We start from the raw sequence: 26,893 nt of genomic DNA, 5'->3' as shown, positions 1-26,893 counted from the left end.
TGAGAGTCTTGCTGGGTAGAGTATTCTTGGTTGTGTGTTCTTTCATTATTTCAAATGGATCGTGTCATTCCCTTCTGGCTTGTATAGTTTCTGTCAAATATTTTCTCAGGGCCTCTCTCTCTCTTCTCTTTATAGGACTCCTATATAATGCAAATGTTGATACATTTAATGTTGCCCCAGAGGTCTCTTAGGCTGTCTTCATTTTTTTTTTTCATTCTTTTCTCTATATTCTATTCTGTTGCACTGATTTCTACCATTTTGTCCTCCAGATCACTTATCTGTTTTTCTGCCTCAGTTCTTTTGCTACTGATTCCTTCTAGTATAATTCATCTGTTTGTTTGTTCTTGAGTTCTTCGGTAAATATTTGCATCTTCTCCATTCTGTTACCAAGATCCTGCATCATCTTCATTATCATTATTCTGGATTCTTTTTCTGAAACATTGCCTATCTCCATTTCATTTGTTTTTCTGGGGTTTTCAAGGTCCGATTCTGTAAAGAGCAATATTGCATAGGAACCTGGAATGTCAGGTCCATGAATCAAGGCAAATTGGAAGTGGTCAAGCAAGAGATGGTAAGAGTAAATGTTGACATTCTAGGAATCAGCGAACTGAAATGGACTGGAATGGGTGAATTTAACTCATATGACCATTATATCTACTACTGCGGGCAGGAATCCCTCAGAAGAAATGGAGTAGCCATCATGGTCAACAAAAGAGTCCAAAATGCAGTACTTGGATGCAATCTCAAAAACAACAGAATGATCTCTGTTCGTTTCCAAGGCAAACCATTCACTATCACAGTAATCCTAGTCTATGCCCCAACCAGTAACGCTGAAGAAGCTGAAATTGAACGATTCTATGAAGACCTACAAGACCTTTTAGAACTAACACCCGAAAAAGATGTCCTTTTCATTTTAGGGGACTGGAATGCAAAAGTAGGAAGTCAAGAAACACCTGGAATAACAGGCAAATTTGGCCTTGGAATATGGAATGAAGCAGGGCAAAGACTAATAGCGTTTTGCCAAGAAAATGCACTGGTCATAACAAACACCCTCTTCCAACAACACAAGAGAAGACTCTATACATGGACATCACCAGATGGGCAACACCAAAATCAGATTGATTATATTCTTTGCAGCCAAAGATGGAGAAGGTGTACACAGTCAGCAAAAACAAGACCAGGAGCTGACTGTGGCTCAGGACCATGAACTCCTTATTGCCAAATTCAGACTTAAATTGAAGAAAGTAGGGAAAACCACTAGACCATTCAGGTATGACCTAAATCAAATCCCTTATGATTATACAGTGGAAGTGAGAAATAGATTTAAGGGACTAGATCTGATAGAGTGCCTGACGAGCTATGGAATGAGGTTCGTGACATTGTCCAGGAGACAGGGATCAAGACCATCCCCATGGAAAAGAAATGCAAAAAAGCAAAATGGCTGTCTGGGGAGGCCTTACAAATAGCTGTGAAAAGAGGAGAAGCAAAAAGCAAAGGAGAAAAGGAAAGATATAAACATCTGCAGAGTTCCAAAGAATAGCAAGAAGAGATAAGAAAGCCTTCCTCAGCGATCAATGCAAAGAAATAGAGGAAAACAACAGAATGGGAAAGACTAGACATCTCTTCAAGAAAATTAGAGATACCAAGGGAACATTTCATGCAAAGATGGGCTCAATAAAGGACAGAAATGATATGGACCTAACAGAAGCAGAAGATATTAAGAAAAGGTGGCAAGAATACACAGTAGAACTGTACAGAAAAGATCTTCACGACCCAGATAATCACGATGGTGTGATCACTGACCTAGAGCCAGACATCCTGGAATGTGAAGTCAAGTGGGCCTTAGAAAGCATCACTACGAACAAAGCTAGTGGAGGTGATGGAGTCCAGTTGAGCTATTTCAAATCCTGAAAGATGATACTGTGAAAGTGCTGCACTCAATATGCCAGCAAATTTGGAAAACTCAGCAGTGGCCACAGGACTGGAAAAGGTCTGTTTTCATTCCAATCCCAAAGAAAGGCAATGCCAAAGAATGCTCCAACTGCCGCACAATTGCACTCATCTCACATGCTAATAAAGTAATGCTTAAAATTCTCCAAGCCAGGCTTCAGCAATACGTGAACCGTGAATTTCCAGATGTTGAAGCTGGATTTAGAAAAGGCAGAGGAACCAGAGATCAAATTGCCAACATCCACTGGATAATGGAAAAAGCAAGAGAGTTCCAGAAAAACATCTATTTCTGCTTCATTGACTATGCCAAAGCCTTTGACTGTGTGGATCACATTAAACTGTGGAAAATTCTGAAAGAGATGGGAATACCAGACCACCTGATCTGCCTCTTGAGAAATCTGTATGCAGGTCAGGAAGCAACAGTTAGAACTGGACATGGAACAACAGACTGGTTCCAAATAGGAAAAGGAATACATCAAGGCTGTATATTGTCACCCTGCTTATTTAATGTCTATGCAGAGTACATCATTAGAAACGCTGGACTGGAAGAAACACAAGCTGGAATCAAGATTGCCAGGAGAAATATCAATAACCTCAGATATGCAGATGACACCACCCTTATGGCAGAAAGTGAAGAGGAACTAAAAAGCCTCTTGATGAAAGTGAAAGAGGAGAGTGAAAAAGTTGGCTTAAAGCTCAACATTCAGAAAACGAATATCATGGCATCCAGTCCCATCACTTCATGGGAAACAGATGGGGAAACAGTGTCAGATTTTATTTTTCTGGGCTCCAAAATCACTGCAAATGGTGACTGCAGCCATGAAATTAAAAGACGCCTACTCCTTGGAAGGAAAGTTATGACCAACCTAGATAGCATATTCAAAAGCAGAGACATTACTTTGCCAACAAAGGTCCATCTAGTCAAGGCTATGGTTTTTCCTGTGGTCATGTATGGATGTGAGAGTTAGACTGTGAAGAAGGCTGAGCGCCGAAGAATGGATGCTTTTGAACTGTAGTGTTGGAGAAGACTCTTGCGAGTTCCTTGGACTGCAAGGAGATCCAACCAGTCCATTCTGAAGGAGATCAGCCCTGGGATTTCTTTGGAAGGAATGATGCTAAAGCGGAAACTCCAGTACTTGGGCCACCTCATGTGAAGAGTTGACTCATTGGAAAAAACTCTGATGCTGGGAGGGATTGGGGACAGGAGGAGAAGGGGACAACAGAGGATGAGATGGCTGGATGGCATCACCGACTTGATGGACGTGAGTCTGAGTGAACTCTGGGAGTTGGTGATGGACAGGGAGGCCTGACGTGCTGCAATTCATGGGGTCGCAGAGAGTCGGACACGACTGAGCGACTGAACTGAACTAATATTGTCCCTTCATCTTGGATATAACTCTTTCATCCTGATTAACTTTCTGTAATGTGATTTTTGTTCTAGCCAGGCTGTGGGATTGTGGTTCTACTTGCTTCTTCTGTCTGCCTTCTGATGGATGAGGCTAAGAAAGTGAAAGTGAAGTCACTCAGTCGTGTCTGACTCTTTGTGACCCCATGGACTGTAGCCTGCCAGGCTTCTCTGTCCATGGGATTTTCCAGGCAAGAGTACTGGAGTGGGGTGCCATTGCCTTCTCCAGATCATCTTCCCGACTCAGGGATTGAACCCCGGTCTCCCACATTGTAAGCAGACGCTTAAATGCTTAACTGTCTAAACCACCAGGGAAGTCCTTGGATGAGGCTAAGAGGGTTCTGTAAACTTCATGATGGGAGGGACAGGTGAGAAAGACTAGGTCTTGCTCAGTTCAGTTCAGTTCAGTCGCTCAGCAGTGTCCAGCTCTTTGCAACCCCATGAATCACAGCACGCCAGGCCTCCCTGTCTATCACCAACACTTGGAGTTCACCCAAACCCATATCCATCGAGTCAGTGATGCCATCCAGCCATCTCATCCTCTGTCATCCCCTTCTCCTCCTGCCCCCAATCCCTCCCAGTGTCAGAGTCTTTTCCAATGAGTCAACTCTTCACATGAGGTGGCCAAAGTACTGGAGTTTCAGCTTTAGCATCATTCCTTCCAAAGAACACCCAGGGCTGATCTCCTTTAGAATGGACTGGCTGGATCTCCTTGCAGTCCAAGGGACTCTCAAGAGTCTTCTCCAACACCACAGTTCAAAAGCATCAATTCTTCAGTGCTCAGCTTTCTTCACAGTCCAACTCTCACATCCATACATGACCACAGGAAAAACCATAGCCTTGACTAGATGGACCTTTGTTGGCAAAGTAATGTTTCTGCTTTTGAATATGCTATCTAGGTTAGTCATAACTTTCCTTCCAAAGAGTAAGCGTCTTTTAATTTCATGGCTGCAATCACCATCTGCAGTGATTTGGGAGCCCCCAAAAATAAAGTCTGACACTGTTTCCACTGTTTCCCCATCTATTTCCCTTTCTCAGTAAAGCTTTAATCCAATTATCTGCTGATGGGTGGAGTTGTGCTCCCTCCTTGTTAGTTGTTTGGCCTGAGGCAACCCAACCCTGGGGCCTACAGCTCTATGATAGGGTTATTGGCAACTTCCAAGAGGACTTTCACCAAGGAGGACTTTCCAGGACTGTTGCTGCCAGTGCCTCTATCCCTGTGGTGAGCCCCTGACAACACATGCCTCCACAGGGAGACACTCCAGCACTAGCAGGTAGTTTTGGTTCAGTCTCCTGTGGAGTCAGTGCTCTTTTCCTCTGGGCATTGATGCATGCAAGATTTTGTTTGTGCCCTTCAAGAGTGGAGTCTCTGTTTCCCCCAGTCTTGTGGAAGTCCTATAATCAAATCCTGCTGGACTTCAAAGTCAGATTCCTTGGGGATTCCCAGTTCCTTTGTTGAATCCCCATGCTGAGAAGCCTGACGTGGGGCTCAGAACCTTCACAACACTTTGGTATTATTGTTCTCCAATTTGTGGGTTGCCCAACCTGGAGGTGGGGTTGTATGGGATTTGATTTTATCGTGATTGCGCCCCTCCTACTGTCTTGCTGCAGCTTTTTCTTTGTCGTTGGACATGGGGTATTTTTTTTTTTTTTTTGGTGGGTTCCAGTGTCCTCCTGTATATGGTTGTTCAACAGCTAGTTGCAATTTTGGTGCTTTTGCAGGAGGAGATGAGTATACATCCTTCTACTTTGCCATCTTGAACCAGAAGCCAGGATGCTTTTTACTTCTACTATTTAACACTACATTGGAGTAATTATCCAAAGCAATCAGAGAATGAAAAACAAATGAGGTATACAAAACTGGAAAAGTATAGAACAATTCAGCAAGGTGTTAGGACATAAAATTTACATACAAAAATCAACAACCTTCCTATACATAAATAATAACAAATTAGAAACTATTATGGAATATAAGGTCCTATTTATAAATTAAAAAGTAGACATTATTAAAAGCAAACTTATCAAAAAATGTACAAAATTTCATGTATAGCAAACTTTGATGTACTTCTAAAAAACACAAAAGTGGGTTTGAGCAAGTAAAAAATATTCCTTGTTCTTAGAGTAAGTTCTTTTGACCTAACATCATAGAGATCTCAGTTGTCTCCAAATTATTAGATAAATTAATATAATACTAATAAAAACATCTATTTCTGCTTTATTGACTATGCCAAAGCCTTTGACTCTGTGGATCACAATAAACTGTGGAAAATTCTGAAAGAGATGGGAATACCAGACCACCTGACCTGCCTCTTGAGAAACCTATATGCAGGTCAGGAAGCAACAGAACTGGACATGGAACAACAGACTGGTTCCAAATTGGGAAAGGAGTTCATTAAGGCTGTATATTGTCACCCTGCTTATTTAACTTATATGCAGAGTACATCATGAGAAATGCTGGGCTGGAAGAAGCACAAGCTTGAATCAAGATTGCCAGGAGAAATATCAATAACCTCAGATATGCAGATAACACCACCCTTATGGCAGAAAGAACTAAAGAGAATCTTGATGAAAGTGAAAGAGGAGAGTGAAAAAGTTGGCTTAAACCTCAACATTCAGAAAACGAAGATCATGGCATCTGGTCCCATCACTTCATGACAAATAGATGGGGAAACAGTGAAAACAGTGAGAGACTTTATTTTGCGGGGGGGCTCCAAAATCACTGCAGATGGTGACTGCAGCCATGAAATTAAAAGACACTTACTCCTCGGAAGGAAAGTTATGACCAACCTAGATAGCATATTAAAAAGCAGAAACATTACTTTGCCGACAAACGTCCATCTAGTCAAGGCTATGGTTTTTCCAGTGGTCATGTATGGATATGAGAGTTGGACTATAAAGAAAGCTGAATGCCGAAGAACTGATGCTTTTGAACTGTGGTGCTGGAGAAGACTCTTGAGAGTCCTTTGGACTGCAAGGAGATCCAACAAGTCTATCCTAAAGGAGATAAGCCCTGGGTGTTCATTGGAGGGACTGATGTTGAAGCTGAAACTCCAGTACTTTGGCCACCTGATGCAAAGAGCTGACTCATCTGAAAAGACCTTGATGCTGGGAAAGATTGAAGGCGGGAGGAGAAGGGGATGACAGAGGATGAGATTGTTGGATGGCATCACTGACTCAATGGACATGCGTTTGGGTGAACTCCAGGAGTTGGTGATAGACAGGGAGGCTGGCGTGCTGCAGTCCATGGGGTTGCAGAGTCAGACACGACTGAGCGACTGAACTGAACTGAATAAAAATACTAACACTATATGGATGCAGACCTACTAGAAAAATAACATAGGAGAATAGAGAGGAATCATCTCACACCCATTAAGATGAATACTATAAAAAAAAAAAACACAAATGTCAACGATATGGAGAGATTGAAATCCTTGTGCACTGTTGATAGGAATGTAAAATTGTGCAGCTGCCATGGAAAACAGTATGGAGACTCCTCAAAAACTAAAAATAAAATTACAATGAAAGTGAAGTCATTCAGTCGTGTCCAACTCTTTGTGACCCCATGGACTATGTGTAGCCTACCAGGCTCCTCCATCCATGGGATTTTCTAGGCAAGAATACTGGAGTGGGCTGTCATTTTCTTCTCCAGAGGATCTTCCTGACCCAGGGATCAAACCCAGGTCTCCTGCATTGTAGTCAGACACGTTACCATCCGAGCCACCAGGGAAGTCCAAAATTACCATATGATCCAACAATTCCACTTCTGGGTATATATCCAGGAAATCCTATCACATGCCACCACACAGTATACTAAATGAAATAAGCTGGTCACAGAAAGACAAATACTGACAATTTCATCTATATGAATTTCCTAAAGCAGTCAACTTCATAGCGAGAGGAAGTAGAATGGTGGTTGCCAGAAGCTATGGGCAAGGTGGGGTGGAGAGTTAATAGATATGGTTTCCATTTTGCAAGATGAAAAAAGTTCTGGAGATGGGCAGTGGTGATGGTTGCATAAGAATATGAACATAGTTAATTCCATTGAGTTAAATCCATCGTAGTCTTAAAAATGGTTAAGATGGTAATTTTTTTCTGTGTATTTTACCACAATATTAAAAAACAAAGAAAACTGACCTAGCTTCCAGATTGCATAGAATAATGCTCAATATCACTAATCATCAGGGAAATGTAAAACAAAACCACAAAGAAATACCACCTCACACCTGTGAGAATGGCTATCATCAAAAAGACAATAAATGAAAACTGTTGGCAAGAATGTGGAAAAAAGAGAATCCTCATCCACTGTTGGTGGGAATATAAGTTGGTGCAGTCACTATAGAAACAGTATGGAATTTTATCAAATAATTTAAAAATACAACTGAGGTATCTTAGAAAAATCAATTAGATTTGAAAGAAAAAGAAATCTTCTGGGCTTCAAGCAAAATGACCAAATTACTTAGGAAGGAAAAAAAAATCAGGTTGGTAACAGGTTTCACAACAGCACACAAGAAAGGCAGGAAATAAGTTTTTAAACACCCTTCAGAAAAAAAGTGAGACCCAAGATTTTATATCCAGCCAATATGTCCTTTACATACTAAGGCTATAGAAAATCAGTATTAAATATGCAAGAACTCAGAATACTGTACTCAGGCACCTCTTTTGAGGAACTTACTAGAAAATTAGTTTCATCCAACCAAGAACAGGAAAATTCAGAAAGCATCATGATGGTTAGTGTTAAATATACTAATAAGTTGTAGATCTGCAAGTAAAATAAAGGAGGTAACAAGGATGGGGAAAGAGTATGCAAATTGTTTTCTGAAAACAATATGTCTCAATTTGGGAGGAGAGAAAAGGGAAAAAAAAGAATAAAATAAATTGATCTTTATATAAGTAATGGGTTGGCTCAGCGGTAAAGAATTCGCCTGCAATGCAGGAGCCACAGGAGAGGTAGGTTCCATCCCTCGGTCGGGAAGATCCCCTGGAAGAGGAATAATTCTCCAGTATTATTGCCTGGAGAATTCCACAGACAGAGGAGCCTGACGGGCTACAGTCCAGGGGGTCGCAGAGTCAGACACAACTGAAGCGACTTAGCACAGCACATATAAATAAGAGGGAGTCAAGATATAGCTGACAAAGTAAATAATACAGCCACCTATGGAAAAGTTATTTGAGGACTTAGAAAAGACAGAAGTATAACGGATAACTACTGGAACAAAAACTCAAACATTACTTAACATCAAAAGTAATTTTCAAAGGTTTTTTTGGGGGGTGGGGGTGGGGAGAGGTTAGCATTTCCTTACTTCCGGGAACTACTAGGTGAATCCAAGATCCGCTAGGTTCACCTCTGTTATTTCCTGCCCCAGTTCTAGAACCAGACATTTTTCCAAGGATCCCCGGTTCCTAGTCGAATGGGAGCTAAACAACTACTGGGAAAGCTGGTCACTTCGGCGCTCCCGGCGGGGTAGGAATGTCAAAACGCTCTCTCCGAGCGGGATCACTGGGAAAATGAAGGTGGGACAGCGGCAAAAGGACTGGAGAGCGCCCGCGGGTCTCGAACCACTCTCAGAGAGAGTAATTTAAAGACCATGGTAGTCGAAGGAACCGCTGAGCTACGGCCAGCCCGAAAAAACTCCCTGTATTATGTCCTCTTGACTGCCGAGCAAGAGTTGCGTCATAATGAACCAATCAGAGTATACGTGATCCGGGCTAACTTGGAGACCTTAGAAAACCCATCTGCTCCCCCATCCCGTCCAGATACCTGGAGAGTGCGCACCTGTGGACACACAGCTGTGAGAAGGGCCCAAGTCTCCCCTCTCCTATCTCCTAGTGAGCTCTTCCAGAATTGCTTCCGGGCCCTTTCCCTTCTATTGCTCGGCAGTCACCTGGTCAACTAGTCTCAGGACGTCTCCTCCAGCCTCTTCCTCCCCCGCCCACACCCCACCCCCTCCCCGCCCACACTCCACCCGCTCCCCGCCCACACACACAGGGTCGCTAAGTAAACTTAACAATTTTCAACTGCAATGAGTCAGATTTGAATCTTTAGAAGCTGCAAATCGTTATTCGGGCCTTATCTTGGAAATTTGCAGCTAACCAGGTAAACCCTAGGGCGCCTATCCCAGGTGTTACACAGTTCCCAGGTGTTATGTAGTATTACTTGTTACTATTTCAAAAAATTATTTGAAACTGCATATGAATACCCTAAACAGCCCCAATTCCTACTTTTCTCCAGTTAACCATGTTTACGATTTCAGTGTGCATCCCTCTTGACTGGTGGGAGTGAGGGGTGCAGGTAGGCTTATTGGGGATTAGTTTGTTGGGTATTGTTTTGTTTGTTAACATGTCTTGGAGAGCTTGTCAGTATGTATATAGATCTAATCCATACATACTGCAATGGATGAATTTTACTTGAGTATAAATGTACTAGTTTTACTTTAAATGTTTCACTGTTATAGCCACACTAAATATCCTTTTATGTGTATGTGTACATAAGCAAATCTGTTTTTAGAACAGATACTTATACAATTAGAATTGCTGGATTAAAGACTCTTCGTATTTAAATTTTTGGAGGTTATGGGAGAGATTCGAGAGGCCCTGGGGGTGCCTGAAGCCAAAGAATCATCAGAAGCCATACAGATCTTTTGTTCCCTAAATACTTTAATTGGCAATTCCACCAGAATGTACATTCCATGATAGTCGGGACCTTGATACCTTGTCCCGGAAGATACTACCAGGACCTAGAACAAGTTCAGCATCTCGGAACTCACTGAATGAATGAACTCAAGTAGGCCAGTCATAGGAAAACTCTTCAATCAGAATGCAAAATTTCCTTGGATTTTTAGAAAGACCACAAACATCAAGAAAGTTTCTCCTCCGAGAAATTCTTCTAGGATTGCTCTAGGGTCCTAAATTTCCATACCACCTCCTTCCTCCACCACTTTTAATTCACCAGCTTGAACCCCTCTAAACACCCATGAGCTAAACAGATCCCTTGGAAACTCAAACCACTTGCCAGTCCCAAGGGAACATAGAGAAAATGGACTTCAGAATTGCTTTTCAGTAGAGGTAACCAGAAGTCAGATTCCACCAGTACCAAAACGGGAGGGAAATCACTTGAAGTCAAGCTGAATTAGCTGCCTCAAGAATACTGAAGCACTGAAGGAACTCAGCACATTGACAAATTCTCCAGTCTATCTGGAAAGGGGGAACAAAAGGACCCAGGGGACAAAGGCAGATTCTTACCAGAGGACCTGTAGAACACAGAATCCTGCCAAGGAAAGCACCAACTAATATGCCCGCAGCAAATACTGTAGGAGAAATTTTGAACCAGTAATGACACTCAGTGTCTCCAGTGGCAAGATTCAGCATCAGAAATAAAATTAGGTAAAAGATATGTCTGACAGGAAATTTTGCACAAAAGTCCAAAGGGAAGAGTATATAGTACTCTGGGGGACCCACAAGTGGTTCAGATGCTACATAAAGGTGTCAGAAGAGCTAGATGAGGCAGAAAATGTCAACAACCCATATGGTAGCAGCCCTGTTAACCAAAATAGAGCCCACTTTTCAAGGTAGAGAACCAACTAACGTTGTTATAGAATTCACTTGCTTAAAACTTTTGTAATTACCATTTGTGTTTTTTTACTTTAAGGAACTGACTTTTTTCCCCCCTCTGCATCCCTGGGACTTGGCATAGTACCTGATCCAGGGAATACCAAAGTTGTTTTTACTTTAGTTAACCACTCTGTGCCATCTAATTCTCAAGTTAGACCAAACTAGGCAAGGCAGCTTCTTAATGGTTCTCAGTGGGACTAAGAGAAGGAATTCTATCCCTCCATCCCAACCTCCAGGGGACACAGACATCTTTAACTGTCCCAACTTGGAGAAGGTGCTATTGGCAACTAGTGAGTAGATGCTAAAGATACTCTAAATATCCTACAATGCACAAGGGTGCCCCCACAACAAAGAATTATCCAGGCCAAAATGTCAACAGTGCAAAACTGAGAACCCTGTGCCTAGCCTAATTGCAGATAGTTAAGAAAATACTAAGTTTTCAACCCTGAGCTCTGCTGTTCCAAAACCAGCAGATCAAAGGAGGCTAAAAAATAGGAAAAGTTTTTTTAGACTCCTCCAGGCACAGATCCCATCAGAGGGAAGTATAACTCACGTTGAAGGAAATCTAGAAAAAAAGTGACAGGGCTCAAATACAGGGAGAAGAAAAAGTGTGGGGAAGAAAAAAAACAATACACAGGGAAGAATATGGAATGTTCCCACCAAATGTGAAATAGGCCCAGTCAATGCCATTTATTATACATGTTGAACAGCCTCTGAGACCCAAGGGCTCCCATATGAGGTTTTTTCCTTTTTCTTTTTTGCATTAAACAGGTTCTTCCAAGAGCCTGCTTACAAGGAAGACAAAAACAGGGTAATCCTCAATAAAATGAAACAAAAAGGAAAAGCTGAACAGAGTTTACATATGAAGAACAAAAGTTAAAAAACTCACCAGACAAAAACCACACCACTCATCCCATTTAATTTCCTGTTACATGCTCTGAAGAAGCTGAGAACACCAGGCCCCAAGGCAGCAATGCTCTTGAGGCTCTAGCTCAGGCTCCCTCTATGTGACAGATTCATGCACACGCACCCGCACATACCACAGATCCAGGCAGAAGTACACATGCATGCACAGGTGGCCAGAGAACCACAAGGGAGATGGAGAGAGGTTGGGGGGTGTGGGGAGTCAAGGATACACTGTCAACTGGAAACTGGGGACCCAGAGAACCCTTCTGCTGTAGGCTGAGTCAAAATTAAAACAAAGGCCGAACACAGGATAAATGTAGGATGCTCAGATAAGAGATGGACAGATGAAGAGGGAAAGATGCAAGGGGAGTTTCGGGAAAGCAGCCTCAGAAGAGGGGTTTTTCTTTATTGGGAAATCAGATGGTCAGAGGTCCTGTGTCTCCAGTGATGTACTGAGGCTGAAGGAATATGCCACAGCATGTTCCTTTGCATTCTGTGCTCTCTCCCAAGGGGGAGGAAAACCAGAAATACCCACCCTCTAGCCCTCCCCATTGCCACTCTTACTGACTTTCCCCAGTACCTCCCCCAAAATGACGCCCACACACACAGTTAGGCCCAGCAAAAAGCCAAGCATAGAACGCCTCAATAACTCTTCTTGGTGGAACCAAAGCCAGAGAAGCCCATCACAGCTGCCATTTCATCATCCTCCTCAAATGTCAAGTCCTCCTCAGCCCTCCTTTTCTTCTCCTTCTGCTTCTCTTTCTTGTAGGCTTTGGCCTTTTCCTCCTAGAGGGGAAATCACTCAGAATCAGTTCAGACTCCCGAGCAAACCTTGCTGAAAGAGATAGGTGAGCGTCCTTTCCATCTTTAGAAGAAAAATATAGACAAGTTAAAATTTCAAGAGCAGAGGAAAAACCATAGTAAAGACTGTAAGGGACAAGAAAGAGAAGTTTCAGCTGGTGGAAAGCATTTCTCAATCCTACATCCCAGTTCATCTCAAGCTCACAAAAAGGTGATGGGAGAAAAGCCACAGGGCATACGGTGTAAGCCAGGAGATGGTCTAAGTGCTTCATGTATATTACATACTAAGATCTCTAATATGAGGAAACAGAGGTACTGAGAGGTTATATAGCTTGTCCAAGATTCACAGCCAGTAAGTGGAGGAAACAGAATTCTGACCCAGTCAGCCTGGTTCCACAGGCCTAATGGAGACTAGGTGCACTTAATTCATAACTCAGGTAGTAAAAAGAAAAAAAAAAAGTATGGCCCAGAAAGTTTAGAGAAAAAGGACAGGTTTAGAGCCATTTCCTTCAGATTATGAGAGTCCCAAACAAGGGCAATAAATGTTTCCCTTACTGTATAGGAGTTCAGGAGATACAATTCTCCTCTGGGAGTAGGAGTGGAATGAGGAAAAGAGCCTCCTCATGATTCATAACATAAAATTTAAAGCTGAAGGAGAAGGGAGAGAAGGATAGTAGAGCCTACCTCTTCTCTGAGTTCTTTCATCCTTTCCTCAAAATCATAATCCTTCTGCTTCTCTTCCATCTTCTTCTTGTTTACTTCAAAACGTTTCTTCACCTGATCCAAGGTAGAACGTTCCACACGCATAGACATGCCCAGGTTTCGCTGATCTGGGTAGGGTTAATAGAAAAAAAGGTAAGGTTCTTAAAACTTCCTAAGTCCCTCAAAAAGTCTTTTCCAACTCATAAAACATGCAGTAAAAAATATTAGGACTAAAAAAAACATCTTGGCAGCAGCCCCCAATAACAAGATAAAGCAGCTTTCAACTACTCTTACTGAGAAAATACACACCAATAGGGACAGTTGGGCCCAGGAGAAAACCATGTTTTGGACTTGTTGAGAGTCTAAAACAGGTTTTCATCTCATGGACTCCAGGAACATTAAATAATGAAGTAAAGAATGGCCTGTGCTGAAGGAACTAGAGAACGCCCCAGACGTAAAAAAGAGGCTCAATAGAAACTACCCTCTCCCTTACCCCATCACCAAAATTCAATCTCAGCCTCAATCACAAACTACCTCCAAGCCTTACGTTTCTTTCCATTAATGTGATCCAGGAAGTTAATGGAGTCTTTCACCACACAGTCACAGACATTGCAGTAGTACCTGGAAAACAGAAAGAAACAACACTAGTTTCAAATCTGATTATAAAGATTTTATCGTTTTCAGCCAAGAAACTGATCATTTTTAGGTAAAAATTCTTTTTAGAGGAGACACTTCTCATTTCCACAAAGCCTTTGCTCTTGGAGGAGTGTGGCTTCCAACCTCCAAGATGGCCCCACAATGATGCCACCTGTATTCCTACTCTATATAGGCCCTTCCCAATGTGTACCAGGGTTAGTCCATGTGATCAATAGACTATATCAAAAGTGATGCTATGTCACTTCCAAGATTAGGTTTTTTTAAAAAACATGCATTCTGCTTAGTCTGTTCATGTAGATGATCACCTACCCTGGAGAAGCCACTTGCTTTGTTGTGAGCAGCACTATGGAGTGGCCCATAGAGCATAGATCTGAGGCCTCCAAATCACAGTCATGTGACAGAGTTTGGACAAAGATCCTCCAGCCCCACTTACACCTCAGATGAATGCAGACCCAGCAGACACCCTGATGGCAGCTTTGACAGACCCTGAGCCAGAACCACCTAGATAAGCCTTTCCCATATTACTTACCCATGTGAGATATTGTGAGCTATTCTTTGTTTTATGCTGCTAAATACTGGGTTAATAACACAAATAGCAATAGATAACTAACACAAAGAGGAAAGTTAACAGTGAGTTTACTCAGAGAAGCAGCTCAGAGAAGTGTCACTTATTGTTATCTGGTTATGCTCCTGCTGGAAAACACACTTAGACAGAGTAGTAGTGTTAGGCAAAAAGATTAACAGTTCTTGTGAGACCTTTCTTCCTAAAGGTAAGGGTCTAGGAGGAAGGTGCACAACCAGAAAATACACAACAACTACAACTTCTGTAGCCAGTCTTGAACCTCAACTCCCTTTATTCACCATCAGCAGTTACTGGGCTCCATTTTAGTTGCACCTAATTTCTCCCCTAGAAATCTTCTCAGTAGTCCTTTCCTTCATTTCTTCCTTTGGAAGGAAAACAAATAATCCCTTTTAAAATATTAAGAACAAAGCGATCTTGAGAAAGAAGAATGGAACTGGAGGAATCAACCTACCTGACTTCAGGCTCTACTACAAAGCCACAGTTATCAAGACAGTATGGTACTGGCACAAAGACAGAAATATAGATCAATGGAACAAAATAGAAAGCCCAGAGATAAATCCACGCACATATGGACACCTTATCTTTGACAAAGGAGGCAAGAATATACAATGGATTAAAGACAATCTCTTTAACAAGTGGTGCTGGGAACTCTGGTCAACCACTTGTAAAAGAATGAAACTAGAACACTTTCTAACACCATACACAAAAATAAACTCAAAATGGATTAAAGATCTAAACGTAAGACCAGAAACTATAAAACTCCTAGAGGAGAACATAGGCAAAACACTCTCTGACATACATCACAGCAGGATCCTCTATGACCCACCTCCCAGAATATTGGAAATAAAAGCAAAAATAAACAAATGGGACCTAATTAACCTTAAAAGCTTCTGCACATCAAAGGAAACTATTAGCAAGGTGAAAAGACAACCTTCAGAATGGGAGAAGATAATAGCAAATGAAGAAACTGACAAACAACTAACCTCGAGAATATACAAGCAACTCCTACAGCTCAACTCCAGAAAAATAAATGACCCAATCAAAAAATGGGCCAAAGAACTAAATAGACATTTCTCCAAAGAAGACATACACATGGCTAACAAACACATGAAAAGATGCTCAACATCACTCATTATCAGAGAAATGCAAATCAAAACCACTATGAGGTACCATTTCACACCAGTCAGAATGGCTGTGATCCAAAAGTCTACAAGTAATAAATGCTGGAGAGGGTGTGGAGAAAAGGGAACCCTCTTACACTGTTGGTTGGAATGCAAACTAGTACAGCCACTATGGAGAACAGTGTGGAGATTCCTTAAAAAACTGGAAATAGACCTGCCTTATGATCCAGCAATCCCACTGCTGGGCATACACACTGAGGAAACCAGAAGGGAAAGAGACACGAGTACCCCAATGTTCATCGCAGCACTGTTTATAATAGCCAGGACATGGAAGCAACCTAGATGTCCATCAGCAGATGAATGGATAAGAAAGCTGTGGTACATATACACAATGGAGTATTACTCAGCCATTAAAAAGAATACATTTGAATCAGTTCTAATGAGGTGGATGAAACTGGAGCCTATTATACAGAGTGAAGTAAGCCAGAAAGAAAAACACCAATACAGTATACTAACACATATATATGGAATTTAGAAAGATGGTAACAATAACCCTGTGTACGAGACAGCAAAAGAGACACTGATGTATAGAACAGTCTTATGGACTCTGTGGGGGAGGGAGAGGGTGGGAAGATTTGGGAGAATGGCATTGAAACATGTAAAATATCATGTATGAAATGAGTTGCCAGTCCAGGTTCGATGCACGATACTGGATGCTTGGGGCTGGTGCACTGGGACGACCCAGAGGGATGGAATGGGGAGGGAGGAGGGAGGAGGGTTCAGGATGGGGAACACATGTATACCTGTGGCGGATTCATTTTGATATTTGGCAAAACTAATACAGTTATGTAAAGTTTAAAAAAAAAATAAAATCTGTTTTGCAAAAAAATTAAAAAAAAAATAAATAAAGATAATAAAATAAAGATAAAAAAATATTAAGAAGTAGATATAATGCTAATATGAAGATGCTTACAGAGTAACCCCCTCTTACAGACATGTTAACTAGAGACCCTGGAGGAAAATGGATGGAAGTACAGGAAACAAGGTTGTTAATTCTGGGGGCAGGTACCCTGCGTAACACTTCCTGGCTGCAGAGAAAGATGAAAAGCCACTCACCCTCCCATCTCAGACTGTGGGGTGGTCTTGGTAATGACAATTGTCTTCCCGAGTTTGGATTCCAGGTCCACCTTGTAGTCCCTATGCCGGAGAAGCTCTCGCTTAACTGGCTGCACTGGTTTTCCTGAAATATAATGGGGAAGGAAGTCCCTTCATTATTAGAGTTCCTTAACCAGAAAGGAAAAGAAATGCATAAAGTCCAAATCCAGAGGTCTACTTTCATTTCTTTTTTGAAACATGAAGCAAAGGACACAACAGTCACTTCTAGCAGCAGCTAAGGAGAAGCTCAACACAAAAAATGACAAACAATTATTAACTCTCTACATCTTTTCTCCACTTTAAAGCCAAAGAATCTAAAAGCAATTTTGAAAATTCATTAATTAACTGAAGGCAAAGAGTTCTGAATCTGCACAAAAAGCAACCTTTTAAAAGAACAGCAAGACCACTCTTAAAAGGGAGACCAATATTTAGGAAATAATCTGTTGCATGCCAAGCACTATTACACAAGTTACATAAAAACTAAAAGGTTTAGAGTGTGCAACCTGGTGTAGAAGAAAGTACGGTTTGAAAACAGACGAGAAAGTAAGATATTTCTTTCTACATAGTGGAATCTCTAGAAGAGGAGCACCAACTCCCTGACACTGTCTATCACACAGAGAACAGTGCTAGACTAAACAGTGCTAGGTTAAATACTATGTTTCCTGCTGAGAAAAGAGGCTCTTCAATAGTAGTAACACACAGCAGCGAAATACTCCTCCTCCTGTCGCTACTAAGGATTCCACTCTCTTCTCTGTACCGGAGGAAAGTACTAAATGAGCCAAGCAAAGGCAGAGCAAGGAAGCCGAGAATCACAGAGCTGGAAAGCACCTCAAAAGCACTTCAATCCATCTCGCTTTCACCTTACACCTGAAGAAATCGAGAACCAGGGAGGCAATAATCTGCCAGATATTACAGAAGTATGGAGGACAGCGCATTTCAACTCCCCACCCACCCTCCAACCACTGCATCGCCTCTACAGTTAGCACTCGATGGAGCAAGTACCCACCATCCTTCTTTTCTCTCTCTTCCGTGAGCCTCTTCTCGGCGAGCTTCTCATATTCATCTTTGTCCCACTTTCGGCGAAAGTCCAAGTTTTTTGTCTGGGGGAAAAAAATGCGCTTAAGATTCGCCGTTAATCGTGTCCAACTCCTGGAAAAACTGAAGAAACCGCGTCCACGCTGCCAAGGCGGCCCGGGACCTGAAGAGAGTGAAGCCTCTCCGGACACCACTAGGAGGCTAAGGTTACCCCAGGACCCCAACCCGAGCCCTCCCCTATTCCTCAGACCCTGCGCGAGAGCCTCACTGGGGAGCTCTTGAACTGGAGCCATTATGTTGCGAAGAGGCGTCGGAAAGCCAGTTGGGTGAGGAATATTCAACGCCGAGAAGCCACCCCCTACCCCCGACTCCAAGCCTCCTCACACACAACACCTACCCCACTGCCTGACGCCATCTTCACTGCGAAGTGAATGGGAAGCCGGAAAATGCCGTAAAAAGCGGCCTTGAGCCGTAAAGCAAGCTTGCCTCCAATCAGCTTAGAGTCTCGTGTTCTAAAGGAGCTAAAAACTGGAGGGCTTCGAAAACAGGATTGTCAGCCCCGCCTCCGCGCCAAAGAAATAGCGCATGCGCAAGGCAAGTATGAAGCAACACGGAAGTAAGGGCGCCTGCAAACCTTTTGCCCTGGTTTTCAAAACAGGCAGATTCAACTCGCCTTAACAAGAGGAAAATAAGATTCAGATCAATGCTCTCTGATCTAGCCTAATAAACTTGCGTGCATTCCAGGAGTTTCCAAACATTTAAGGCTGAAGCGCTGTTCAGTTCAGTTCAGTTGCTCAGTCGTGTCCGACTCTTTGCGACCCCATGAATTGCAGCACACCAGGCCTCCCTGTCCATCACCAACTCCCGGAGTTCACTCAGACTCACGTCCATCGAGCCAGTGATGCCATCCAGCCATCTCATCCTCTGTCGTCCCCTTCTCCTCCTGCCCCCAACCCCTCCCAGCATCAGAGTCTTTTCCAATGAGTCAACTCTTCTCATGATGTGGCCAAAGTACTGGAGTTTCAGCTTTAGCATCATTCCTTCCAAAGAAACCCCAGGGCTGATCTCCTTAAGAATGAACTGGTTGGATCTCCTTGCAGTCCAAGGGACTCTCAAGAGTCTTCTCCAACACCACAGTTCAAAAGCATCAATTCTTCAGCGCTCAGCTTTCTTCACAGTCCAACTCTCACATCCAAACATGACTACTGGAAAAACCATAGCCTTGACTAGATGGACCTTTGTTGGCAAAGTAATGTCTCTGCTTTTCAATATGCTATCTAGGTTGGTCATAACTTTTCTTCCAAGGAGTAAGCGCTGTTATAGGGTCTCAAATGCTTCACTTTAGTGATTCACCGCAAGCACTAAGGATACAGGCTCAGAGCACTTAACTGTAAAGGTTGCAGCCTTCCCAACACACAAACACAAAGCACTTTTTGCAATTTGTCTCTTTATCTTGAAGCAATGCTAGCACCCTTTGGTTCATTCATTTTTCCTCCACCTGAGTACATTAGGGTCATTCAATCCATCAGTTTCAGTTCAGTTCAGTTGTTCAGTCGTGTCCGACTCTTTGCGACCCCATGAATTGCAGCACACCAGGCTTTCCTGTCCATCACCAACTCCATAGGGCACAGTTTCAACATGATTGGACTTGGGAAGGTGGGTATCAGCAACACTCCCGTGAAGAACTCTAGCAGATGTCTCACTATAGACACTGATGCAGTGGTGTGACTTTATCTCTAAGTTGGGGGCAGGGGGAACTGTGGTCATTCCCTTCACTCAGTACACAAGCATCACCCCAGGGAGATTACTCCTAGTTCACAGAATCCTCCAGTGTACACTCAAGCGTTTTCTATGGCCTATGCAAACCAACCCCTTGATAACGAATTACTCAAACTACTCCATTTAAATTTTATTTAATATATTATACAACCTCTTCAAGAACAGCTACCTCCATGGCAGGACATGGAAGTCAGAGAAGTGATTCCGGCACAGGTAATGGGCTCCAAAAACATATCTCCATCTTGTCAGGTCACCTATTAAGTTCAACATTCAAGATTATTACCAAACAGGCTCACCCTGTTATCATTAACAGTGGATGGGCTAGAGAGATGCCACATCAATATGGGCAGTGCAATGCCCTTAGGATAGCATCTCTGTTCTCAAACAAAACAGAAAGCGGTCATTTCCCCTCCTTGCTGTCTCCCCAAAACTCCCTGGACAGCCCATGACTAGGTTTTGGACAAACTTTCCAGAAGCCATAGTGGAAGGCTAAATATTTGACTTTTGATCTCAATGGTTCAGAATCCTCTCAACCTGAGGTGACTTTCCAAGAGACTTGCTGACAGCAACCATCTCAGCACATTGTTGGTAGCGTTCAACGGCATTTCAAATCTGCCATCTGCCTTGGCAGTTACAGCATATCTCTTTCACATACCAGCCATCTGTGCCCATGCATAGCTGCTCACACTAGCCTAGGAGTCCTCAGGGCGTTCTACAGTTCTGTACCCAGTAAGGATGAAGGATCCAGACACACTTGTCACAAATTCTGGCCAGCAGGTGTGAAGTCCATTAGGAAGTCAGTCCTAGGTGAAACCTTTTCTACAAAGATCAGCAGATGGCATTCAGGTAATGATCAAGATTCAGACAGTCGTTTCTGAATTTCAGCCACTAGATTTTCCCGTTTAATGGCCACCTGAAACATAAGAGAACCCTCACGTGACAAACTAGAGAGTGATACTAGTTTCTTAGCCTCTACTTTTCTGGATTCATTTAACTCTGCAACTGCTCCCACTACTTGGGCAACCAGTAGGGAGGAGTACGTGCTTCAACCTGACCTGAAGAATGTTTCCCCTCAAGACTAAAGTGATTCAAATACCTAATCTATGTCTGTTTTGTTGATTAATCTTGAAATACCCATGGAGATTTCACTTGTCTTTTTGCCCATCCAGCCAATCATCAGCTATAATGGTTGCCCAGGATGGCACCTCATTCACTTCTATCACTATTAACCCTGGAGATACTTCCACAGCTAAAATATACATATTTCTCAAAGAATCTAAGGAAGGTAGAAACACTTGGTCCCTTCTATTTCTGGCTGGCCTGACTCACCTCCTCCCTGCTGGCCACTGAACGGAGCTTGATGACCCCTTCCTTCAGTTCTTGCTCACCAATAATGACCACCAGTGGAATTCCCATGTTCTCACAGTAGTGCAGTTGGGGTAGTAGTTTAGGGTTGTTCTTATACATCAGCTCTGCCTAAAAAGGGTGAAGTTAAGAATAGGGGATTTAGAAGTTAAGTATACCACTAAAATCCCAGGAGCAAACATATCTAAAAAGTAAGTAGCTAGCCTACTTGTACCCTAAGAAGATACTCCAGTGAATACTAGAAATGTCTTGAGTTCCACCCTAGGTATAAGCTAGAAGTGGGCCTGGTGCATGAATTCTACATATACCTAGATAGTGTAGATTTTAGCTCCTTTATACCTTGATCCCAGCATCCCAAAGCTCTGCAATTAGCTTCAACCGTTCTTGAAGAAAGTTCTTCTGTGGTGTGGCCACAAACACTTGGGTCTCTGTGGTCCGTATCTTCTCACCAAAAGTCTAGTAAAAGAGAGAGAGAAAGTAAACTAATAAAAACTTTTGCACCAATATTTCAAAAAAACAAAAACAATCATCAAAAAACAGTCCAACTGCACCTCCAGAAACATGAGTTTTTTAGGTATGCAGCCCCACTCTAATCCTACCAAGGACCTACCTTCATCCTCTGCTCCACAATGGAGAAGATTCGCTCTACCCCAATGCTGAGCCCCACACATGGCACCTTGTGGCCTCTGGGGTCAAACATGCCCACCAGCCCATCATAGCGACCACCAGAAGCCACACTGCCCACATTCAGTGGCTCCTCCTCAGCATGCACTGGGGTCTGTAGCAGCACTGCTTCATAGATCACTCCTGTATAGTAGTCCAGGCCTCGAGCCAAGCTCAGGTCAAAGGAGACCTGCAGAGACAAAGTTACAGTCAATGTCACACAAGACTCAGGACCCTAAGAGCCCTAGACACAGCAAGAGGTCAACTCCCTACTCAGCTAACCTTTTCAGCAACTCCAAATAAAGTCAGGTATTCAAACAGCAGCTTCAGGTCTCCCAACCCCTCTAGGGCCTGCTTGTTCTGGGATAGTCTGGGATCCTGGAACATTTGCTCCACCAAGGATATCCCACCTGGGGAGACATGTGGGGAGAAATAAGTTCTCTGCTATACACCCAGATGTGTTTCATTCAAATTTAACCCTAATGTACTCCAACTAGTCCTCCCCATTTTCTTTAAAAAAAAAAAAGAAAGATCCTGATCACATCTGACCAGATTTCCCTCATCTACCTCCACCTTTGACATCTGAAGACATAACTGGTTACAGTAAGTAAAAAGGTTATTAAATTCAAACCAGGCTCTGGAACTTAGCACATTTATGGAAAGGAGCTGTTTCAGAGGTAGAAGTTATACACGGATCACCCTTACTCTGGTTCTATCACGTACCTCTAAAATAAAAAGTGGTTCTTACCATGACATTGGACATAATCCCCAATTCGATCAGCCACTTCAGGAGCCAGGCCTTTCTTTACCACCATCTCATGTCTCACATCTTTCCAAGATATCTGCACAAACATCCAAACATTAGGCTAGCCCCAAGACCCCTCTTTCTCTAAATGGAAAAGGACATCTTATTTCATTCATTAGGTATGTCACAAGTAGCTAACACTATACTCAGCACAGTTAGAGGCAGCTTAGGAAATCTAGCCATAATCTCCACTGCACAGCAAAATTCAGGTGTTGTTTCAGAATGTCTCCTTACTTTCCTCCCAGAAATAACTCACTTCTGGCCACAATCTCCTCTAAGGGTATAGGTTTGAAGGCAGGGTCTACTGAAGCATGTCTTCTTCATTACCTTGTCTAGTTTGTCTACCGAGGAGCAAATGGCATGGAACTTGCTTTCAGGAACACCACAGACAGCAAATATCCCATCCAAAATCCGTCGGTCACTGACCTGTGAACTCAATGGAAGCAACCCAAATGCCTTGTCAATGACCTCTCCATCAAAACAATGGCAGTCCCAACTCTCCTGACTCAAAAGGGACAGAAGTTTCACAGAATGATTATATAGATATAGATATGAAATGCAACACCTGTACAAAGAAAATCCTAGAGCTATAGCCTCAATGGCTGGTGTCACCTATGTCTTGAGACAGTTGAAACAGCATTAGGCCAAATCCATACTTCACTTCTCAGTCCTCAGCTCTGGCCTCACCTTAATGAGAAAATCCCCCAAGTGCAATCCGCTAAGGATTTCACACATGATCTTCAAACATTCTGCATCAGGGATCATAGGGTCAAATTGACCAGCAATGTCAAAATCCTGCAGCAAAAAAAAAAGACGGGAAAAAAATAACTGAGCAGCCAGTTCCCCGGTTGTGGCCCCCAGAACTATCAAACCATGCTGCCTCCATCAGGTCTCTTACACACTGGTAGAACTCCCGGTAGCGGCCTTGGACTATGGTTGGGCTCTCCCGCCGCCACACTTTTCCAACATGATAGCATTTCATCTTCTTCACTTTATTCATGGCCAGATAACGAGCAAAAGGGACCTTACATAAATAGGTTAAGGAAGAATGATACTGCATACAAAGTTTAAGCCCAGTGGAAAGACATTAGGGAGGACTGGGGCTCTATCAATCAGATCTCACCCACCAGAATTAGAACAAGGACCTTCTTTGTCTCCTTTCTCACTATACCCATGGCTTAGCAATCAATATATGTTAAATAGTGTCAAACGAAGGAATCCCAGCTAGCAAGACTGTAAGTTCTGTAAAAAGCAGTGGAAACAGAGATAGAAATGACCCAAGAACTTCAAGTCTGAGCATTTCCTCCCACTCAGATAAATTCTTGACTGTCTTAGAAGAGTCAAGCTTCAGAACCTGGATTTGTCTACAATTTCTAAGTCAATTTTTCTTTAAATGCTCAAGGACCACCTACATCCTAATTCCCAAGTACCTGTTTAAAATGCAGATTGCTAACTCCCACTCCAGCTACAGAATTAAGAACATCAGCGGCTAGAGGTCAAGAATTTGTATTTCGGCAAGCTTCCCCCAGGGATGCTGACATACTATTTTTTTTTTTTTTTTGCTGTGCTGCATGGCATGGGGGAATCTCAGTTCCCCAACCAGGGATCAAACCTGCACCCCCTGCATGAGTCTTACCACTGAACCACCAGGGAAGGTCACCTAACAAACTATAAACTTAAATGACAAGGCACTAGGACAGGCTGTGCTGGCAGAATTGCCTTCTGGAAGAAACTACAAGTAAAGACTACTGCCAACAAGACTATAGGATCCCAGAGCCACTCTTTTCTGGTTAGTCAGAGTTGCCCTCTGAGTTTGAAAGAGGGAAGCCTCCAGAACTCAGGATACAGTAAGGTCATAGCGCAATGACAACAGCTCTCCGCCCTGATCCTTCAGATCATAGATGAGTCCAGAGTCCTCTCCATACTTCTCAGTAAGTATTTCCTACAGAGGTCAAACAGAAAGTGCCATGGTTAAAAGGAAAACTCCAGAACATAGGCTAGAAGCCCTCTGGGAAATAAGGCAGGTGAAGAAATGGGGTTCCTGCACTTTTTTCTCCTCTTACCTTTAGTTCAAATGCCGGGGTATCCAACCCCTTTGCTCCATGACGTTTAAAGCAGCTAACAACCACATCAAGAATTTTCTCCCTCACCACCATCTGCTGGGGACTAAGATCTCTGGTACCCTAGAAATCAAAAGAAGCCAGAATGAAAACAAAATCAAGTCCATTTAAGACAAAGAGTTAAACTATATCTACAATCTAAGGTATGGAGTTGAAATCACTTTGGGTTCAGATGACTATGAGCCCCACCTAGTACCTCCAGAATAGTAAAGACTTTTTTAAAATTAGTTTAAAAAAATGTTAAAAGTAGGGAATTCCCTGGGGGTCCAGTAGTTAGGACTCTGTGTTTAGGATATGGGTTGAATCCCTAGTCAGGGAACTAAGATCCTGCACTGTAAGACACAGAGTATGGCCAAAACAAATAAAAACATTAAAAGTGGTTGGGAAGGGAAGCAGAGGGCAGAACTCTAAGGCACTCTAATGGACAACGTGTGGTACAGGGTATTACCTTTGGGGTCTTGATAATAAAATTTGACTTCTCTTGATGAGGTTTCAGTTGGGATGCAAACAGTGCCTCTGCAACCTGGCAGAAAAAAATGTGAGATACAGTTCCTCTCATACTGGCCAAAGGAACTTCCCTGGTGGTCCAGCAGCTAAGGCTCCACACTCCCAATGCAAGGGGGGCTGGGTTTGATCCCTGGTCCCCTGGATTCCACATGCTGCAAATGCGAGTTCCCATGCCACAACTAAAAGATCTTGCATGCTGCAACTAAGACTTAGCGCAACCAAATACTGGCCAGGACTGTGGTATCTCTGGCCCTGTGCACCACCAACCTGCAAATACTTTTGGTCCTGAGCAATACGAACTCTTAACACTATGCTATCTATCCTAATCTCAGCGCACTTCCAAAAACCCAGCTATATATGCGATACACAGAAGATCAGGTGTTTACTATACAAGCTTCCTCACCATATTTGGAGTTTTCAAATATATGGAAAAGTTTAACCACCCAAAAACAATGAAGGCACAAAGAAACCCAAGACTACCACCACTGACCATCTAGGAGTAGGGACTAGTATGATCTCCAGTTCTCAGTTTCCACTCAAAGAGCAAAAAATAAAAATTGTTAATAAGATAGCAATGGTCATTAGGCTTAGAGATAGGAAAAAAATAACTTGAAGACAGAAGAGAACCAGCCCAAGAACAGCCCATTCTTTTTCTTCCAAGAACAGAGAACAATGCCTGTGGAACAAACAGGAATGGATTAAAAAAAAAAAAAAAGATTAATAGGATGCTGTGTCTGCAAGTAACAAAAGATATGCACCCTGTTGGACATAACACAAAGCATCTACTAGGAAGTCAACAGTGTCTTTCCCAAGGTAAAATAGAATCTGTGATTTTACTACCAGCAGACTGTACACCCTTCCAGAAATATAGAGGGTGTAGTTCATACTTTGGCTGATTCTATCCTCCAAGGCAGGGCAGTGAAGCCCATAGCCCCTCCTAAGAATCCATAATCTTTGAAAACTACAAACTGGGATGAGGGAGATTCATTTTGAGGTAAATTCTAACGTGAATTCATTTTACTTATGGTCGTAAGTGGTTATGTTCACATTCTTTGCTTAAAAAAATTTTTTTATGTGTTTGAGCCCAAAAGGTCCAGATAAGGGATTGTGGACCTGTACTAAAATGCTCCCTTACTACGTAGCCACACGTAAGTCATTTAACCTTGCAGCCTCCGCTTCCTCAACTATAAAATGGAAATATAACCCCAACCTCTCAAGATTGCTTTGATGATTAAATAATAAAGCATCCTAAAAGGCCTTAGCTCTGTGTCGGTACATCGAGGGCACTCACTAAATACCGACTGTAATACGGCGGGAGTACAGGCTGAGAGTCCATGCTTTCAGATCTGGAGATCCTGCCCCGACAGACCACAGCTATCTCAGTCTGGCTCACCTGACTGTGAGAACGGACTGCCCTGATGCACAAAGCACCAGGCGGCCGCCGGAGCTGGCCAAGCAACACAGTCCAGGCTCTCCCAGGTAGGAGTCCAAGCTGGGGCATCTTGCGGCAGGAAGCAGGATTTCCGGAACAAGAGGCAAAGGACCTAAGAATGAGGCAGACAGGACCCCAGAAAAGGTTACAGGACGCTGTGGAGGCGAAACCGAGCACCAAAGATGAGATAAATGGTTGTACAACCTCTCAAACCTAGCACACTAACTCCACTCCTCTCCGGCTCCCGCCCGGCCTCCGCACTTCCGGTAGGAGCCGGAAGTAATTTTTTATTGGGCGGT

At 42.9% G+C, this 26,893-nt stretch overlaps 2 protein-coding genes across 6 annotated transcripts; both read right to left on the bottom strand.

The window, feature by feature from the left end:
* Positions 1-9,991: 9,991 nt before the first annotated feature.
* ZMAT2 (zinc finger matrin-type 2) lies at positions 9,992-18,467 on the bottom strand. The gene is made up of 6 exons (XM_055555650.1): positions 18,321-18,467; positions 17,895-17,988; positions 16,850-16,973; positions 13,920-13,993; positions 13,355-13,500; positions 9,992-12,655 (listed from the first exon to the last, which is right to left on the bottom strand). The coding sequence occupies exons 1-6, from the start codon at positions 18,336-18,338 to the stop codon at positions 12,512-12,514; spliced, it is 600 nt and encodes a 199-aa protein (XP_055411625.1). The 5' UTR covers positions 18,339-18,467; the 3' UTR covers positions 9,992-12,511.
* A 1,352-nt stretch (positions 18,468-19,819) lies between these two features.
* On the bottom strand, positions 19,820-26,886 carry HARS2 (histidyl-tRNA synthetase 2, mitochondrial). Of its 5 annotated transcripts, XM_055555604.1 has the most exons (14): positions 26,799-26,886; positions 26,556-26,706; positions 25,104-25,178; positions 24,599-24,718; positions 24,382-24,477; positions 23,434-23,559; positions 23,223-23,330; positions 22,863-22,961; positions 22,479-22,572; positions 22,013-22,140; positions 21,678-21,920; positions 21,407-21,523; positions 21,032-21,178; positions 19,820-20,615 (listed from the first exon to the last, which is right to left on the bottom strand). In XM_055555604.1, exons 2-14 carry the CDS (start codon positions 26,661-26,663, stop codon positions 20,556-20,558), a joined length of 1,521 nt encoding a protein of 506 aa, XP_055411579.1. In that variant the 5' UTR covers positions 26,664-26,706; positions 26,799-26,886; the 3' UTR covers positions 19,820-20,555. The 5 variants fall into 5 exon arrangements, with proteins under 5 accessions (XP_055411579.1, XP_055411597.1, XP_055411610.1 ...); XM_055555622.1 differs by having other exon boundaries at positions 21,091-21,178; positions 26,556-26,860; XM_055555635.1 differs by lacking the exon at positions 26,556-26,706 and having other exon boundaries at positions 26,799-26,856.
* Positions 26,887-26,893: the final 7 nt, after the last annotated feature.

This window comes from Bubalus kerabau, chromosome 1, assembly GCF_029407905.1.
Source record: "Bubalus kerabau isolate K-KA32 ecotype Philippines breed swamp buffalo chromosome 1, PCC_UOA_SB_1v2, whole genome shotgun sequence".
Lineage (NCBI taxonomy): Eukaryota > Metazoa > Chordata > Mammalia > Artiodactyla > Bovidae > Bubalus > Bubalus kerabau.
The sequence above is the reverse complement of the archived record's forward strand: the minus strand, read 5'-3'. Positions and strand labels throughout refer to the sequence as shown.

Bases quoted from the DNA above. Each gene is read 5' to 3' on its own strand.
- ZMAT2 (XM_055555650.1), bottom strand. The intron at 16,974-17,894 runs GTGGGTACTTGC...ATTATATTTCAG, and splicing joins AGAGAGAGAAAAGAAGGATG to GAAAACCAGTGCAGCCAGTT. The intron at 12,656-13,354 runs GTAGGCTCTACT...TTTCCCCTCTAG, and splicing joins TGAAAGAACTCAGAGAAGAG to GAGGAAAAGGCCAAAGCCTA.
- HARS2 (XM_055555604.1), bottom strand. From the start codon at position 26,663: ATGCCCCAGCTTGGACTCCTACCTGGGAGAGCCTGGACTGTGTTGCTT. The intron at 24,478-24,598 runs GTAAGAGGAGAA...TGACCTCTGTAG, and splicing joins CCCCGGCATTTGAACTAAAG to GAAATACTTACTGAGAAGTA. The intron at 22,141-22,478 runs GTAAGAACCACT...ATGTCTCCCCAG, and splicing joins GGATTATGTCCAATGTCATG to GTGGGATATCCTTGGTGGAG.